The 19,395-nt window shown below is 39.6% G+C and overlaps 1 protein-coding gene across 1 annotated transcript; it reads left to right on the top strand.

Annotated features, from left to right (window-relative positions):
* The first annotated feature begins 842 nt into the window (after positions 1 to 842).
* ext2 (exostosin glycosyltransferase 2) lies at positions 843 to 19,193 on the top strand. The gene is made up of 15 exons (XM_061277417.1): positions 843 to 969; positions 1,616 to 1,958; positions 2,035 to 2,258; positions 2,825 to 2,914; positions 3,678 to 3,794; positions 4,132 to 4,327; positions 4,410 to 4,549; positions 4,633 to 4,726; positions 8,598 to 8,729; positions 12,567 to 12,756; positions 15,016 to 15,182; positions 15,931 to 16,074; positions 16,444 to 16,572; positions 16,920 to 17,002; positions 18,071 to 19,193. Exons 2-15 carry the CDS (start codon positions 1,644 to 1,646, stop codon positions 18,207 to 18,209), a joined length of 2,160 nt encoding a protein of 719 aa, XP_061133401.1. The 5' UTR covers positions 843 to 969; positions 1,616 to 1,643; the 3' UTR covers positions 18,210 to 19,193.
* The last annotated feature ends 202 nt before the right edge of the window (positions 19,194 to 19,395 follow it).

The following is a 19,395-nucleotide window of genomic DNA, read 5'->3' on the forward strand; positions in this document are numbered from 1 at the left end:
CACAGAACATCTCACATCTTGCCAGTTTACAATCTGTCACTGCACAGGTCATCTTGCCAGCCCCTCTTCCCTCTCACAAATACTCTTGGGTTCTAAACCCATTCAGCAATGAAGCCTGCAACCAGTCAAAGCACTGTTTGGCCATGATGTGTACAGCACCATCCCCTGTGTGTATTATTTATGCAGATGGCTAAAAAGAATACTTCCAATAGCCTCATAGAGAACAACTGTATAACAAAAAGAAGATAACTATATATTTAAAATATCAATATTGACATATAACACAAGAAATATATGATCTGTAAGTTATTTATTGAAACTCTTGGAAGATTTTACAAATTGTTCCATAAAGAAAGAGGAATATTTGCATCAATGTCTGTCTTCATGTTTATCTGCTTTGCTTCCTACCCCCAATGGGAATGTATGCGATCCCTCCTCTTACTGAACTTGCCCGTTATGGAATAAATTAAAAACCATGCTCATAATTGTTCCTGTTTCTTTTAATACATTACAACTCTGTAGAAAGATAGTCAACTGAGCTAAGCAATATGTAAACTCAAAAGCTTGTAGAATCCAACCACCCAGCGGAGGTGAGTCTAATACACTATGTATTAGACAAAGGTAGGTGTAATTACATTCTAATTATTATTATATTACATTATAATTATATAAAAATTAATCCCCCGCTCTCTGACTGGCCTACCGATTTGACCTTTGCATGTGCGTTGACCTCACGCCTATATTGGTAAGGTAAATAGAAGAACGTCGACGCTGGACACCTTGTTACTTCTCTCCACTGGTGCAGCCGCTAGAGGGAGCCTCTCTCTCGTGGCTGCACATCCGGGAAGGAATCCGCGTTGCACAGGAAGTGACGAAAGTTTTCCGGTTGGCCCCTTCGGTTGTTTTGCTAAACTAGCATGCTATCATGAATTGACACGGAAGTCAACATTTCATTTGTTGAACGTCTTGGTAAGTAAAACACGCATCGACGGTGTCCACATTTAATTAGACAATTGTGATATTTTTTCTTGTTGGTAACGTTTTTTAAGATGATTTTAGTAAACTAATGTAACTAGCTATATTTGCTACGTTAGCTTTCAGATTCATACTCATGTCTAAAATCTCACATAATAAGATAGTCAATTGTGTGATATCTGTCTTGCTATATCCATACATAACGTGTTTTTTCGTTGCGCTGTATGTACAATAATATAAAGAATACAAGCAGGCGCGATCGTCTTAGAGTAAGGGGTGACAAAATGTATAGGAGTAAACTTGTATTATAAAATGTATTATCACGTTATGTATGTGTGTATCCGCCACAAAATGGTTGTCCAAAGTGGGCATTCAACTACAGGTATAAACCACTAATGATGACGTGGAGCAGGTCCTACTTTTAAAAATCACAACTTCGACATTTGTTCAAAAAGCAATCCGAAGATCAATTGAGAAAACTCGGGGGAAAACAGGTTAGCTGGCTTTCTGGGTGTGCCGGGAGAACTAGTACTGTACAATAGACTACAGATTGATGACATGGTTATTTGAAGGCGTTTTCACAAACCTCATTATTTAGCAGCACACGTGACGTAATGTATATTTGTCACTGTCATTACAGAGGCTGGGCAGACAGTCAGGAGGCAGCCATGTATGCATCTGGCAAATACAGCTCCCGGGGGCCTCCTCTGATCCCACGGATGAAAATCAAGCATCGTATATACTATATCACACTCTTCTCCGTGGTGTTGCTTGGCCTCATTGCCACTGGGATGTTTCAGTTCTGGCCTCACTCCTTTGAGTCCGCAGCTGACCTGACCGTAGACAAACACAGTGCTCAAGATGTTCCTCTGGTGCGCCTCCAAGTCTCCAATCCTATTCCTGAGAGGGGAGACCTTGGGTGTCGCATGCACACTTGTTTCGATGTGTATAAATGTGGCTACAACCCTAAGAACCGAATTAAGGTAATAATCCCTGTGAAACACATCCACCCTACATTTATATGACTCAATCTTGCTCTTATTTTTTTTCTTTGTTTAGGTTTACATCTACCCACTGCAGAGATATGTTGATGAACTTGGAGTTCCTATCAGCAGCACTGGACTTTCTCGAGAATATAATGACCTTCTCAGTGCCATTTCGGACAGTGACTTTTACACTGATGATGTCAACAGGGCTTGTCTTTTTATCCCATCGACTGATGTCCTGAATCAGAACTCGCTGCGAATCAAAGAGACTGCCCAAGCTTTGGCAATGCTACCCAGGTAAATGTCTCGCAGTTAAATTCTTCTGAATCAAAATCGTCTTTACTGGACAAGTTGTGATGGTACGAAATGTGCCGAGGGTTCAGGACGTGTTTCGAGCATGCCAAATAAACCCTCAATTCGGAGCACGTGCTGTTGGTCTCGGATTGTATTGCTACTCCTTAACACTCAAGACCCCGTTTCGTTTTGCAGGTGTTGTCAGCGTTTGTTTTGAGCTTCAATGACTTGGCAGTTTGAGAGTCACTCAAACGTTGGCAGCCATGACAGCTGCTCCTTTTGCTGTAACTCTTTCTATGTTATCGTCGTCATCTTCTTCGTTGCCCTCGACGTCATCTTCTCTTTATCGAAAGGATTACAGTTGAAATAAGATAAGGCAAACTTGTATTTAACTTGGGCCATGCTCCGAGAGCAACACTCAAATGTTTTTGTCTTGATGGGACAGGAACATTTGCATTTAATTGTTTTGTGAATCAATTATTTTGGTTTTCTTTTTTAACTTGATAATGTAAATCTATCATTGCATCAAGTAGTCGTGTTTTTATTATGTATGTTTTTTTTTTTTTAAGGTGGAACAAGGGTATGAATCATCTCCTTTTTAACATGCTGCCAGGGGGCCCACCAGATTACAACACTGCTTTGGATGTACCCAGAGACAGGTAGCTTCTTCAGAAACAATCTTTCTTTTTTATAAATGTATAATCATATTTTCAGCAGCGCTGGTAGAAGACAAAATGAAATCAATAAACGTTTACTTTAGCATTTGTCTTGCACAAACAAAATTTGTGAGTTAGAGGGAAAAACAAAGTGCATGTTGGTAGGTGCAACATAAGCAAAGAAGTTAAATGTGTTTTTATGTTGAGCGGGGGGGGGATCCAATGGCATCCTCAGATGACCTCCTACTACAGTCAAGATATTGTGTTTGAAAACAGACATCTTATAAATGGACCGTGAGGTAGGTGGCACAGCGCCCCAAAAATGATTGATTGTGTGGACCTCGACATTTTGGCTGGATCACACGGTTGAAGCAGAACACACGTGTAAAAAATTATTTCCAGGAGGTGAATTATATATTTACAAATAGCTACAAATAGATATCCGCTACATTAAAGGGATGGTTGGTGGTTTAATGTGAGACGATGAACAATATCTTTAGATGTAAGGAATATCCTGAGCTCATCCAGAGTCCATTTGGCATGAAACTTTATTGGAACCAGGTGTAGAGGGACTTCAGTGCATTGCCTTTGCATTTTGAGTTGAATGGAATACCAAAAGTACTTCATCACTCAAAGTTGCACTTGGCCATAAATCATGTAAGGGATAGTAACCTAAAGAGCAATTTTGCAGGCATTTTGTTAGTAGTTTTTGTGTTTTGTTTTTTTAAGTGTTCCAGTCAAGGCTGATTGGTCTTTTTTTTTTCAGAGCGCTCTTGGCTGGAGGGGGTTTCTCCACATGGACGTACAGACAAGGTTACGACATCAGTATCCCAGTTTACAGCCCCCTCTCTGCTGATGTTGAGCTACCCGAGAGACAGCCTGGGTGAGGTCATTGCAACCGTACGCAGTGCCTCTGTTTGCGGTTCTCTTCGTGAAAATATATGCAGTTGTTCAGTATGATTCAAAGATCAAGCTAATCATTGGATGCAAGAACAGGAAAAATGACAAGAAAATCTAACACGTTAATACAAAATGATTTGGATTCGTGGATAACCATGAACACAAGCACTCTGAGTACCTATATTGATTGACACATGGCTTAAATATTTTAGTGAGTAAACCTTGCGATGAAGTAAAGTTTTCATCTTGAGCCAATGTGGGGCAGTTGTGTGATGTAGTTGCGATAAATCATTCTAAGTGTCTTGTCTTCATTCCTCCAGGCCTCGCCGCTACTTCATCCTGTCATCTCAGACAGCCATTCACCGTGAATATCGGGCTGAACTTGAACGCCTGAAGGAAGAAAATGGCGAGGCTCTACTCCTTCTGGACAAGTGTAGCAACCTCTCCCAGGGAGCTACCTCTGCTCGGAAGCGTTGTCACAAGGGACAGGTGTTTGACTACCCGCAGATCCTGCAGGTAAATACACCTGCATGCAAAGATTTTAAGATGAAAGTTGTCAGTGTGAAACACGGTGATGATGCTTGTCCAATGTCTGCAGGAATCCTCCTTTTGTGTGGTTTTGAGGGGCGCACGCTTAGGTCAGGCTACTCTCAGTGATGTGCTGCAAGCTGGTTGCGTCCCTGTCATCCTTGCTGACTCCTACATCCTCCCTTTTTCTGAAGTTCTTGACTGGAAAAGGTCAGACTAATTCAGAGCAGCTTCCATTAAGCATGAAAGAACTTGACTCAACTCACTTAAGTCGTGTCTGTTATCTGGCACAGAGCATCGGTGGTTATCCCAGAGGAGAAGCTCTCCGAGATGTACACCATCTTGAAGAGTATTCCGCACAGACAAGTGGAGGAGATGCAGAGACAGGTAACTGTCGCAGTGGTTTGACACATTTGCTTTCTATTTAGCTGCATTTTCACCGAGTGAGGGAAAATGAAAAGTCAGACAGGCAGTGTGTCATACTAGTGATAGGCATCTGCTTTAAGTTAAAGTTAAAGTCCCAATGATCGTCACACACACATCTGGGTGTGGTGAAATTTGTCCTCTGCATTTAACCCATCCCCGTGTGAAAATGGACACAAACAACTTTGAACTTAAGCTGGCGCTAACACAACACGAGGTGACCTGCCTTGTTTAACAGGTTCTTATCTATACCACTTATAGTGACTACGCTCGCTGTCACTTCGCGGTACCATCACCGTGAGTTTAAAGCTATTAAAAAATGACTCACTGCATATTGTTGCTTTAAATACCAAAACTGAAAGTCTGACTGATATTAGTACCACATTTTCAATTTTATTCTTCTTGTCGACACAAATGAATAGCAGACATCTAATCTAATGTCTCCATTCGTATCCACTACAATAAACAGGAGATTTGCTGCTCTTCATTCCCTCATATCAACTTTGATCCATTCACCAATTACACCAGAAACTACTGGTAGTCCTTTTAAAAATATGGGCCGTGTGAGTTGGGTGTCTAAAAAAATCTAAAACATGCCAAGATTTTGCTGTCCAAGGCCCATGTTAACTGGGGATAACCCTCAATAAACTGTCACCAGTCAAACGCATAAAAATAACCTTTTTTTATCTGAAGCGTCTGTTAATTGGATATGTGAAATCCTCAGTGCTTTCTCCTGTTTCGTAACAAAACGGTGTACATCTTAATTCCATCCAAAGGAATTGCTAGTCATATTTTACATTGCATTTTGGGCATTGTTATGGTTGCAGTTTACCAGTATTACCAGCAGAGGGCTCACAAGTCTCGGGACTGAAGCTGTTGTTTGATTTGTCAAAGCTACATGGAAATGTATTTACATTTCTGGACAAATTTTTCTTATTCAATAGCACCGGAAAATGTGCCTAAACGTTTGACAAATAGGTTTTTACTTTTTAAATTATGTAATATTAGGGAACAATTTAATAGACGTTGTTTACACTTCATTCGTATTTGTGACCAAAATAGCTTTCCTTTGGAAAGATTCATTATCATCTTGTGGTTAGTTGTCGTCAGTCATCAGTTGTCATGTATGTAGGGATAGGCACAATACATATAATTTCAAGCCAATACTGGTAAATTCTTGTTCCTCGCGACAGATGCCTATCACTTCATTTTTAAAAATTTTGAGTTAACTGTAATTTGCGCGCATCCTGGAGAAACGGAAGCTGTTTAATTGAAAAACATATTTTCTTTTTAAATCAAAATGACAATTTTTAAATATGCTGAGTTGGAACAAAAGAGATGAGTGTATTTAGACATGAGACCACAGGTAAAAGTCAAGTAAGTGTTAATTAATGTGTAGCACAACATTATTCCCAGTGAGCAGCAGACATGCGGTTTGGCTGCTGTTTTTGATTAAGTAAGTCCAAATCACTAATGATTGCCTGGTTCTCGCCACGGCTCACTCAGTGGCGAGCAGATCTGCGCTATAGGTGCAGTCATCTGTCACATACTTGACAAGTAGACTTAAACAAAGACTTCTGTACTCCCAACTGTTTCTGCTCATGACTTTGACCTCTTCTCTAATGATTTAAATGGTTAAAGAGAGGGGGCTCTTGAACTTCGTGCTTTGGTTCGCTACTACCAGTAACTCTTTATTAACAATGTTTGCAATGAGATGCGTGTGTATGCATGCACATCTTAATTCATACATTTCTTTTTATTAATCATTATGATTTATCGACTGTTCAATGTTCTAAACAAGGATGAAAAGGTAAGTTGTTTATTAAATGTTGGAATTGTGTGTGTGTGTGTGTGTGTGTGGGGGGGGGGGGGGGGGGTCTTTTTCATTCCAGCACGTAAAATTTGTGCAGCAATGGGGGAGCTGGAGGGCTGAGGGTCATTCCCTCAGGCCAGCACAGTTTTCTTACATCCTCCTCCCAGTTAGAAAAGAAAACTTTCATCACCAGCTGATTTATGAAGTGTTGGGATTCCCCCAGGAGATTTGAAAGTCTTTTTGGATTTTCCTCACCAGTCTTTAAAAGTAAAAGTAAAAGATGTATTTAACATGTTAAATGATACAGCACCATACTCACATGGTGACCAGATAAAATTAGCCATCTTTATTTAACACTGAGACAACAAAGACAAACCTCGACCTCCTTTATTGGTAACTGCAACTTCAGTGTTGGTCAAGAATCCGCAAAACCAATAGTATTTTTTGCTGGGTTAATGCCAAAATTTAATACAAATTGTTATCACTCAAATTCCCACCCTTAATTACACTCTTAAAAAGGCTGGGTTAAAAACAACCCAATTTTGGTTGAAAAGTCGGACCGACCCAAGAAGTTAGGTCGAACTGACCCTTTTTTTTTTCTTCATTACTAAACAGCCCAACACTTTTTTTTGTACGCCTTTTTAATTTAGTGTATGCACAATTGAACAGATATACAATTATAAGAAGATAAGAATGTCTGCTATAATTGTTATTGATTAATAATCAGTTCATGCTTAGTATTAAATGGAAATATTAAAACAGTATTCCTATAATTCCACTGGCAATTATTTTGACATTTCTATAGTGCTATAAAATTACCATATTTGGTCAGTACTACTTCTAGATAACAAGGCATTCTTTTATATTTAAGTCTAGAACACAGATTTTTAACAGTAGAACAGAAAGACTAATAGAATAGAATAGAATGCCCTTTATTGTCATTTTACAACTTAGTTGTACAACGAAATTCAGATAGCTGCTCCCTTCCTAGTGCAAACATACAAAATTTAAAAAAGTATAAAAGGAAGTCTGAGAATAAAAATGAAAGATCTTATTTACAGTATAGCTATTAGTCTAAGAATGAAGGTTAAAAAAATCTTATTTACAGTATGTTCAATGTGGGTGTATGTATTAAGATGAATGAGGTTTGTACAGAAAGTAAATGATAAATAGTCATTATTTTTCTTAATTTAGCTTCAGTATAATATTGGCTGGAATCCTGCACACTGATTTATCTATGACAACATTCTAGTTTCCGGCTCTCCATGTCAACATCAACATTTCTAAAAGTGAAATGATCTGAGGCAATTAGCCAAAGATTCGGTTTTAAAGGATATTTGATCCACAAGGCTTTACGTAGTAGCTAGGGTCAAAGGTCTGTTGGTATATTTTCATTGGTATTTATAACCATGGAAGGTGAACGTTAAGAGGCCAGTGGAGTCGTGTAGTTAATTTTGACACCATGGCTGTTGACATCCCAATGTCGTAGAATGCATTTCTCAAATTGCAGAGGCTGTCCAGTCCACATGTAACATTGTTTTATGAAACCGCATATCGGTTTGCATTAACATTGTAATGAGATTTATGACTCGCTGACTTGTTAATGCTGTACAGTTGTTGTTGTGAAAGCAAAACAGTGCAAAGTAATACCACTACTTGAAGTAGATATATCATATAATTCATGGTTCCGTTGCCTTTATTTTAGCACAAGTCTGACCTATAAAAATACAATATTACAAGTATAATATTGATGGATAATATTTTTTGTTTATTGCAATACAGATTAATTTATTGCTTGCCTTGCTTTAAAAATGCAGGGGAAGAGGACCTTAAAAAATTGTAATAGGAAAAAAATGTTCACCCTTTGTTTTTTCCTTCATCATGTGCAAACTACTGTACCATGTAATGAGTTGTATATAGTATATATGTATTTGATTTGGGGAGAAAAAATATCGATGCAATTGGGATACCACTAGTGATCTTTTTGTCATAAAATTTGAAGCGTTCTGTTTTTGGTTGTAGGCACGCTGGTTCTGGGAAGCCTATTTCAGCTCCATGAAGGCCATTGGACTGACTACGCTCCAGATCATCAATGACCGCATCTACCCATATGCCGCAAATACATATGAGCAGTGGAACAATCCAACTGTTGTGGTATGTAACTGTGCAATCTTGATGTTTACATGCATCGTGATAAGATGGGCCTAAATGTAAATATTGATTCAAGCAAAGAATGTGTATTTTATTTTTTTCAGGCACGTTTTCTGTGATATAACTAGACGACTTAATTCATTACAGATATATTTTTTTTTCCATGCTCATTTTGAAACAGTGACTGCAATATTTGCTAAGACACTCCAAAGCTGTGAGATGGCGGAGCATTTCCTGTGCTCAGCGTTCATCAGCTCACTTTGCTGATTTTCTGTTTTCTCTCCCAAAAATTGTTTTCTAGTGAAAATATTCTTTGTCAGTTTGCTTGTATGCTTTAGATCACTGTCATGCCGAAAGCGCAAATGTCCTCTCGGCGTTCTTCCAGATACTTAATGTTTAGTGCCCAACTACTCTGATGTTTGAAGTCTTCTGAGCCAAAATTACTCTATTGTGAGTTGTGACTCAAGACCCAGTTTTAGAAAAATTGCCCCAACATGACACTTCTGTCACCATGCGTCACTTTACATATGGTCTCATCTTTTCGTAATCTGCAGTGAATAAAATAGATAAATTCAAACTCGAGCTCATCAAACCATAGGACACACACACACACACGCGCTTGTGTAAGAGAGTGTTTTTGAAATAAAACCAAGAGATTTTTTTCTTTGTAGAATGAAGAATAGAAATCATTGTCACATGTGGTAAACAGTTAGTGCTTGCCAAAAATATTCTGATGACTTTAATGTTGCCTCTTGGCAGCAACTCTGTCCGATTTTCTTTGGCTTTTCATCATTTTAGAGGAGCTTCTCGGCCATGTCGCTGTTGTTCTTCCATTTGTTTACGTTGACTTTGAACCTTGATACCTACAGCCAAAGTCTTTAACCTTAGTGCATCCTGGGGAAACTTTGTGACATTCCGTTTTTTTTCAGTTCCCTTGGTGTTTCTTTTTATCCTCTTACTTTGTTTCTTTCTTTTCATTTCTCTTCTATCTCTTCTTCTTCATCAAGTTTTGATCTGGACTGTAGAATTTCAAACTCACCCCTTTCCACCCAAATTATAGCAGACTTGCTGGGCTCTATCAGAAGTCAGGAATCAATCAAGCATAAAAATCTTCCACTAACTGTTTTTATGTTTGTGAATTTGAGTAAATATGTTTTGACATATTAATTATATGGCGCTTTTATGTTAGTTTGTCAAAACAGTAAATTTGAAAAATATTTCCATGTAAACATGTTTGCGCTTTAAAAAAATCTGCTTCTCTATATGGGTAAATAACAGGAACAAAATATAGATTATATCTCGATTATCTAGACTAGATTTGAATAATATGGAGCTTTATTATTGTGTCAGTTTGTCAAAATAGTAAATTTGAAAAATATTTATATGTAAATATTTGCACATTAAAAAAATCAGCTTCTCTATATGGTTAAATAACGTGGAGAAAAAAAAAGGATTATTCTAGATTACTACTGATTTTCTATTATTTTATTTTAAATGATGAACACAGAAAATTAAGAATACAGGATGATACATCAATTTAGGAGGGGGGGGGAGGCCAAGTGGGAACTATCAGCAAATTAAACAAGAAACAATAAATCTGATCGTAACATAATTGATATAACATAGGTTATACCTGCTTACACATGCAGATGGATCACAGTTGATAGCTTCTGTGAACCAGCTCAGGGCCATTGGACTACATTCCGCATCATACATACACTGTGGATGCCATGTTTTTTTATTTATTTTGTACCACACAAGCAGTGCATTAGACTTTGATATACACCTAACAGTCTCAGCTGTAGTGCTAAATGAAGGGGATGCCTGTATTGTGGTGGGAGAAAAAGTTCTTGTATGTCCGAGGCAGTCTGTTTGTGAATGATAGGGTGGGTTCTTAGCATTCATGTGGTCATGAAAGTTTGTGGCTGTGCACATCTTGGCAATGGAATCTTTGGAGCGGTTATTCAGCCCAGTCTCTTGTCTTAAGTCAGCACAGAGAGTCATGAATGTGAGAAAACGTGTACGTTTTTTTCAGTCTATCAGGTGTACAAGACTATGCTGTTCACATACCTTTGTACGGAATTATTAGTTGTTCAGTGGAGAATTGCTGCCTTTGCATGACATTTGCCCTTTATTTTCCACTTCATTCGGATCCCCAACCCGAGTCCAACTTGGAGGTTAATTGTCTGGACGTAAAGATCTTTTGGTGATCCAGTCTGAGATTGGAGGTGAAGTGTTTCAGGGATCAATTCCGTGAGTGAATGGTGAGAAGAACTTGAACAGAACACAAAATAAATCAGCCAGAGCTCCCACCCCCTCACCTCATGTAGTCTTTTAGGCTGGTAATTGAAAGCACATTTTCCAGAATTACTGGTGCTGTTATGCTGGGTTTTCAGAATGAAGGACAGGCTGCTTTTTGTCTGGGACTTGTGAGTAAAGGGTTTACTTTTAAGTCCGAGGCCTCTCAGACTTTAAGATGTTTTGGTCTATACAACGGTGTTTTGGCTATCAATTAAGCCGTGGAGTAAATTGAGACTTTTTCCGCATTGATAACCATCTCAAAAGTGAGGAGAGCACGTTTTGGTTTTCTGTTCGTTTTTCATAAAAATTGTTCTGCCTTATATTGATTTGTAGATGAAGGCTGAAAGCAACCCAAACAAGAAAAAAATAAATAAATAAAAATACTACCATAATACTGACACTGCGCCCGCCATGTGTTAAGACCTTTTGTCCAAACCTTCTTGCTTTTTGAGCATAAGGCCTACTTTGTCTGTGTTGGGTAGCTTGAGGTTAGCCGAAAATGTTTCAAAAAAGGTCTAGTATCCACTCAATAATGTAGTTTGTGTCATTTAATGTGAAGATAATTTCTAAGATTAAAAAAAAAAAAACCATGAATCAGGAAAGACTATTCAGCTGTTACGTCTGTCTGAAGTTGTTAATCTATATTTATTTAGTTTGACGAATGACTTAAGTGTTTTTGTATTGAATGTGTGTTTTGTATATGTGTTACTTTAACTATTTCCCCCTCTACTTGCTTGACAATGTGAGAACAACCACAGGAAACTTTCCACTCGCCAGCAAAGAGAATTTTTTACTGGTGCGTGGGTAACGGATGTTGTATAAAAGGTTTGGGGCTGTCTTTGACTTGGCTTAATGTTGTGGAAGGTCCCATATTATCGTAGAATCAAACTTTATATGGACTTCAAGAATGCCACAGATTTATTGTCCTTTTTTTGACAAATTTTCACTGCAACTGGGGCGGAACACTTTCAGTTTGATGTGATCTCTGTCTTTGTTGGAATATCATTTAAATTTGTATTGTTGGACAATGTTACTTTCCGTGTCAAATTGATGTTTATGATAATGATCTGTTTTTGGTAACTTGGAAAGCACACCTGTCGGGGTCAGTGAAAGTCCCACATTTTATAGGCCATTTTAATGGGGAGCAATGAAAGAGGAGTACAACTTTGAAGGTCGTCCGACAGTCGTCGTTAACTACCTGGCAAACTCGCTTCACTTGATTTCCACATGTCAACATCATCTCATTTCTTGCATCCCGTTCTCGGCCCCAACACTCGAGCACCACAAAGCGTGTAGATATTTAAGAGGGGACAGTCAGCCTCGTTGTAAATTCACATCTAGTCTTCACGTCATAACCTCGGGCTTCCGTAAGGTTTATATGATGGACTGGGCCAATGTCAGAGAATCCATCATTTGAAAACTGTTACAATTGAGTCTTGCAGTGCATGTTACACTATCGAAGCTTTTGCTGCCAAATACGTTTACAAATGTGTGTTAACTGCGTTGCTTGTATGTGTCTTTGCCTTTTGTCTTATCCAGAAGTGGTCCAGTGTAAACAGTCCCTTATTCTTGCCACTTATCCCACCGAGAGCACCTGGGTTCACAGCGGTGGTGCTGACCTACGATCGAGTCGAGAGCCTTTTCCGAGTCATCACAGAAATTTCAAAAGTTCCTAGCTTGGCTAAGTTGGTGGTGGTTTGGAACAACCAGAACAAGAGTCCTCCTGAGGGTGAGTATATTCACGTTAGGTTACAATACGGTGAAAGTTGAGAAATGTGTGTGAACAGGTAAACTGCTTGCCACGTTAACCATATCAGCGCGAATGTCACGTTTCATGCAGACACCTAATATAATGTTAATATCTGAGCCGAGCCTGAAAAGCCACACCCGCGAAGAAAGTGGGTGCGGAAAGGATTTGTTTATTTGCTGCGATGTATTCTTCGTGCACAACATGGATGCACGGAGGGACCATTGTTTGTTTACGTTCAGCCTGAAATCACTTTTGAATAACCAGAACCACGTAGAGCCGTTAACATACTTGCAGCTGACCGGTACCAAATTCAATTGGCCTGCAATTTTGTATCTTCCATCGGTGGCCTGCTGATGACGGCAAGTTTTCCTGAGAATAAGCGTTTTCGCATTTCTTTGGCCAAACTGGCAGCGATGTCTCGTTTGAGCCAGGCTGCAAGATTGTATGTTTATAATGTGAAATATTTCTGAATGAAACGTGTTTATGTTTTCACTCTAAAAAAAGATGAACAATATGATTCCCAGAGCTACGAAACACTGACGTAATAGGCACGCCGGCCACCACTGGCAGCAATGTAATTTATTTTAATTTCTTTTATTTAGTAACTCAAAACATAGAAATACAACAGCCAGGAAATGACAAACATAGTGCCAAAGAAACTAAATTGGTACTAAATTGCAAGCATTTATTTAAAAAAATGTTCGTTTGTTTTCCAAACATCCGGTCCGCTCTCCGCCAATTTATTTAATTTCGCTGTCAGTTTGCTTAGAATCCCCCTGCCTTGGAAATGTACTTAAATGTACTTGATGAAACTTTAACCATACTTAATCGCTGGCATAGCAATGAGTCTGGATTTCATAGCTGATCTAAGTCAGCAGCAGACTGCTGTATTTGTCATTTTTCACCGGAAACCTATGATTTCTTCCACCTCTAATGTTTGTTAGCGTAGCAGTACAAATAGCCAAGCACCATTAAGCTGTCTTACTCTCCTATTGGCACCATTTCTGATCTTGACCAGAAATCAAATCGGCCGTGAGTTGACTAATACTGTATAATGAAGTAGTGAGAAGACTTTGAAGTGCTTTCTCGTTGCTGCGTGTTTCCTTTTCATCAGAGGCGTCAGCGGCGCCTGGCTGGAGTGGCGTGACCCATTAGAATTAATGAGGGGACTCTCAGGTCTCAAGTACATGGGAAGTTTAATGGCTTGAGTGTTGGAATTACTTTACACAGATTTGTTATTTTCGGATATCTCACCTATTCTATACAAGAAATTAGCTTCTTATTCTGTACGATAAGATAGGATTCCTATCCTGTTATTAAGTCAAACATCTACTGTTACTATTTTCAGAATCAGGCGTCAAATCCGATTTTATCTTTTATTAAACAATACCTACTCAAATCGAGCATTTACATTCTGGTTCAAAACTTTTGTTCCTGGAGATACAATGACTTGGAAGATAAAGAGAGAACAAAATTGCCAATTTAGGTAATATGACTCATTTTCATATGACTCATTTACACTAACAAGAGATATGACATTGACATATGGCAATTTTTATTAGATTCGAACGTAAATTCCTCCTTTAATGTATCATGCTAATTATCGATAGCCGGGCAATAAACTTCATTGCAAACCATAAGCTGGCAAAGTATCTAAAACAAATTAAATATCCATCCGTCCAGCCATTATCCATTTTGTAATTCTTTGTGTTGTGTGTTTAGTTTTACAGTGAACTCCAACTTGTGTGTCACATCTTGAAGCACACAGTGAACTCCAACTAGTGTGTCATTAAACATCTTAAAGCTTGCACTCTTTGACCACAGTTTTAAAAAGCAATAAATAAATAAAGATTAATACCTTGAAAAAAGAAAAAAAAACACTAGCTAATCGCTTCAAAGCAGTTAGAGCAAAATTGTACCCGTGCTAAGTTCTGACGAGGCCTATTGACGGGTCTCTACATAGAAGATGCTGCAGTAAAATGTCATATCTGTGTGGTTAACACCAAGAAAGCTCATCTGACATGTTTCAGCATCAACGTTTGTGCAAGTGTTGCATTCAAATCTGTACAGTGATATTTGTGCGAGAACGTGTCAAGGGTCGAGGCTGGTGCGTCATTATCATAGACTATTAAGGTTTAGTCATCATGGCATTAACACAGACACTATTCTCTTTAGTAAAAGTGGTTTTATGAGATAATTATTGTTACCAACTGAGTCTTTGTTCTTTTTCCTTGTCAGAATCTCTTTGGCCTAAGGTTGGCGTGCCTCTCAAAGTTGTGCGCACCAAAGAGAACAAGCTGAGTAACCGCTTTTTCCCCTATGATGAAATTGAGACTGAAGCAGTGTTGGCCATTGATGATGACATCATCATGTTGACTTCCGATGAACTGCAGTTTGGCTATGAGGTGAGCAAGTTCCAAACAACCTACCCCAATTGTTTCCCATGTTTCTACTGACCTCCGTAAGAGCCAGGAACTACTTCCTCGCGATCTCAGGCATTAGAGTTACCGGAGAAGATTGGAGTCATATTACAAGGCTTTGACTGTGTTTGATGAGTGCGGAATGATGACGGGCTCTGAGCCTACAAATGTCCCCTGCCCTCACCTGACTGCATTTAGAAGCAATTTCATAAAATTGTAGCCAGTTTAAGGAGAATTACATGGAATTAGAATCAGCACAGTAAAAGAGTTGACACTCACTGGCTATAGGTTTCAAGCATAATAGTTTAGTTCATTATAAAGCCACTACACTCGTATTCGGCCTTACATCAGTTTTCCTTGCCCTTTTCCTTCCCACTTAGCGGTACAATTTACTTAAGCTTGCCACAATACAATTTAGAACGACGAATCGTGATTTGGTTAGCACCATTTAAATGTTGATATTATTGTCTTTATCATCAGTCCAACAAAACAAATTTAATATTCCATTACTGTAGGCATGTGTGTTGAAACAACATGGCATAGCGCTGGCATAAACTACAAACATAAATATTTTTGGAGTGACGATGTTGTACAGTTGACCACTAAGGAAAGAAGTATCTCGTATTTGTAGCCTTCAGACTCTAAATGATTATGTCTATCCTAATATTCATACTTGACTAAATAGTCCTTCGATCTTTGTTGATTTGAGCTTCTGTCCTGGCAACTTCAACAGGTATGGAGGGAGTTCCCTGACAGGCTTGTGGGTTATCCAGGCCGACTGCACTTGTGGGACCATGAAATGGGAAAGTGGAAGTACGAGTCAGAATGGACCAATGAGGTCTCCATGGTTCTAACGGGCGCTGCTTTTTATCATAAGGTGGTTTCCACTTTTACTCAAGCCTTTGTTTTAGCGTCGTAATGAAAATGATGATGAAAATGCTGATGTGTATGTAACTTGTTTTGGGAAGGATGTTTTTCATTTTAACTGGCAATTAAATGACATTTGGTTGGAGTGGGGGGAGCAGTTTCGTGTGGGTGGACGATGAAGGTTCTAAGGCAAGATTACGTTGATGGATGAGCAGAACGTTGCAGGTCGGGCAAGGTTATCACACCTCCTATCAGCTGACGGAGTTGCTGCTTCGAAGCAAAGTCTAATGCAGCGACGCCCACCTATGTACTCTTGGGTCATCCGGTGTCCACTTTATTCTTCTTAATCGGCAGTTTCATGTGCCTCTTTTTGTTGCAGTACTTCAACTACCTGTACACATACAAGATGCCTGGAGACATCAAGAACTGGGTTGACGCACACATGAACTGTGAAGATATTGCCATGAACTTTCTTGTGGCCAACATTACTGGCAAAGCCCCCATTAAGGTACATTCATCCCATCAGCTAGTTTGGGGGCTCTTAGCTCATAAAAAAGGGGGGTGGAAGTGAAGACAGACAGAGCGGAGCGACATCTCTGGGTCCCATCAGTTGTCACCCCGACACTTCGCTGCATGGCCTCCCTCATTCAGGTGTAGGCGCCCAAGTCCTTCCTTAACCTCCCTTATCAGCGGCAGGGTCAAACTCCCCCTCGAAGCTTACAGAAACACTCGCATGCTGCTACCAAATCACAATATGCACGCACCCGGCCTACGCCTTCACCCTGTCGCACCGTGTCTCACACGGCTTCTTAGTGTCTTTCACTGCAAACACACATCCACTGTGATTTTGTTTAGGTGACTCCCAGGAAGAAGTTCAAGTGTCCTGAGTGTACAGCCATCGATGGACTGTCCCTGGATCAGACTCACATGGTGGAGAGGTAATGCAATGAGTCAACTCTGAATTGAATGCTCATTTGTTTGATTGTATGGACACAACAATGAGCCGCCGCAAATTTGCATTCGCCAGTTTACTTTTTTATTGTGGGGGGAGGGGGGCACGTCTTTTGTTATTTGCAGAAATTACCCACTTGCTCTTTTTATGCTCAGGCTATCATTACTTAGCCTTGTATAAATACAGTCAGTTTATTTTGGTTCCATCTTGTTGCAAAGGACCATGTTAAAGTGAATTGAGGAGCTTTACAGCCTTTTTCATCCAAATCCATTCACTACATGAGATGAGATGTGAGGTGGACCACCTTTCCCCAGCCGCTGCCATGATAGCTGAGGGTGTCTTCCTGCAGCTCTTCTTCTGATTAAATAGACATTAATAGACATCTACATTACCTTATTTTTTATTGTGTGTTAAACGTTGCCCACTCGGCATCCATTGCAGCCTGGTCGTCCGAGAAGGGGTATCCTCCCATTTGTGGTCTCAAGGTTTCGCATTTTTCCCCAGTTTGGGATTTGTGAGGTTTTCCTTTGCCCTCAGGAGGGTTAACATCTGGGGATGTCGGGAATAATTGTCAACTGTAGCCATGTAAAGCCCTTTGAGAAGTTTTTGTGATTAAGGGCTATATAAATAAATTTGACTTGACTTAACTCAGTGCTTCTCAAATAGTGGGGCGCGCCCCCCTTGGGGGGCGCGGTGCTATTCCTGGGGGGGCGCGTGTGACCCTGGGGAACAGGCTTTTTTTTTGGTAGTACTAGAATAAAGTGTAATTGCGCGTTTACTACAGCAGGGGGCAGTGGCACTCTCATTGTTACTTCTGTCACGTTTGCGACAGTGCAACATTTTACGACTTACAAGACAAGTTAGGATAGTCACGGTGGGGAGGGGGGGCGCGAATAGTTTTCTTCTTGCTAGGGGGGGGCGTAACAGAAAATAAATGAGAAGCACTGACTTAACTACAAGTTCAAATTTGAAGAAACGTGTACCAAATTGCTCACCCACTATATTCTTTAGACTTCAGCATCACATGCACAAATGTTTTTGTTTTCCTCACTAGATCGGAGTGCATCAACAAGTTTGCATCCGTTTTCGGCACAATGCCTCTGAAGGTGGTGGAGCATCGGGCCGACCCAGTTCTCTACAAAGACGACTTCCCAGAGAAGCTCAAGAGCTTCCCCAACATCGGCAGCCTCTGACCCGCATGTCATTTGCATTTAGAGCTCACCACAGCGTCAGCAGAGACGCACTTGACTTTTCTGACATCATGTCTTGACCTGCGCTCTGATTTTATGTTCCCCTCACTACCTTTACATTAGTTTAAATTAATTGTTTTTGGGTTGTTGTTTTTTTACACCTAATGTGTTAAAATCATGACTGATGTGAGATCTTTTACTGATCTCTTGCTATTATGGGATCATTTATGTATTTCAATTATGCTCCAAGAATGATTTGTAGAGCTATTTGATTTTCCACATTTTACATGTTGAAACAATTTGGTGGACTTAAATCAGGGTTGGGAAGCAAAAACAAAAAAGTCATTTTTGCCGTTAGCTTCATGCAGATAAGACAAGTTACCAGACTAAGCTGCTTTTAAAAATCTAGTAAGTTGAGCTACTAGTTTGTTTTCTGTGCATGTGATGTCAAATTTGTCGTGTGTTCGACACTAGTCCCACGTTTATTACAGGAGTTATGTCCCCAAAATGCCAATAGGCAAAAACCATGAAGTAGAAGTCAACTTTTTCTTTTTCATCCCATCCCAACGCCGCTTATTCTGTTCAGGTTTGCGGGGGGTGCTGAAGCCTATCCCCGCTCACAATGGTCAAAAGGCGGCCCACACCCTGAACTTGTCGCCACTCAGTTGCAGGGCATACATAGACACTTATTGTTCAGACAAATGAAAACCCTCAAAAGAGTGAAGTGTCAATATCTGTACCGCAATGGAGCAAGGTAACACTGAATACAGTACGGACGTGTTCTGAACTGGTGTATAATTGTTGATGCAATGTTATTTATCTGGTTGAGTTTTGTGTCTGAATGTCCTTTTATATCCTTTATTCATTAGATGTTACAGATTTTATGATGTTACTGTTGCCTTGCAATGTTTGGGTTTGATATCCGTGAGGTCATTGGTGCGTATTCTAACTTTGTATTATAAAATAAAATGAAAGCTCCCAAAACAAGTCGGCTTTAGTTATCTCCTCATTTTTCTCCATTGTGTATGTAATTGTTGAGTGACTAGGCATATTTTATTTATATTTTGATATCTGCCTGTACTTGGAATCTGTGAAAGACCAAATCAACCTTCATGACATTGTCCCCGCCCTCGCCGCCGCAGCCTGTCACCTGTTGTTAATATAGGCTGCTTAATCCGCCCTGTTCAAT

Source organism: Syngnathus typhle, linkage group LG4 (assembly GCF_033458585.1).
Source record: "Syngnathus typhle isolate RoL2023-S1 ecotype Sweden linkage group LG4, RoL_Styp_1.0, whole genome shotgun sequence".
NCBI lineage: Eukaryota > Metazoa > Chordata > Actinopteri > Syngnathiformes > Syngnathidae > Syngnathus > Syngnathus typhle.

What these genes read in the sequence shown, in the direction of transcription:
- ext2 (XM_061277417.1), top strand. Translation starts at nt 1,644, where the DNA reads ATGTATGCATCTGGCAAATACAGCTCCCGGGGGCCTCCTCTGATCCCA. An exon ending in ACTACCCGCAGATCCTGCAG is followed by an intron (nt 4,328 to 4,409) that starts GTAAATACACCT and finishes CAATGTCTGCAG; the next exon opens with GAATCCTCCTTTTGTGTGGT. An exon ending in CAGACTCACATGGTGGAGAG is followed by an intron (nt 17,003 to 18,070) that starts GTAATGCAATGA and finishes TTTCCTCACTAG; the next exon opens with ATCGGAGTGCATCAACAAGT.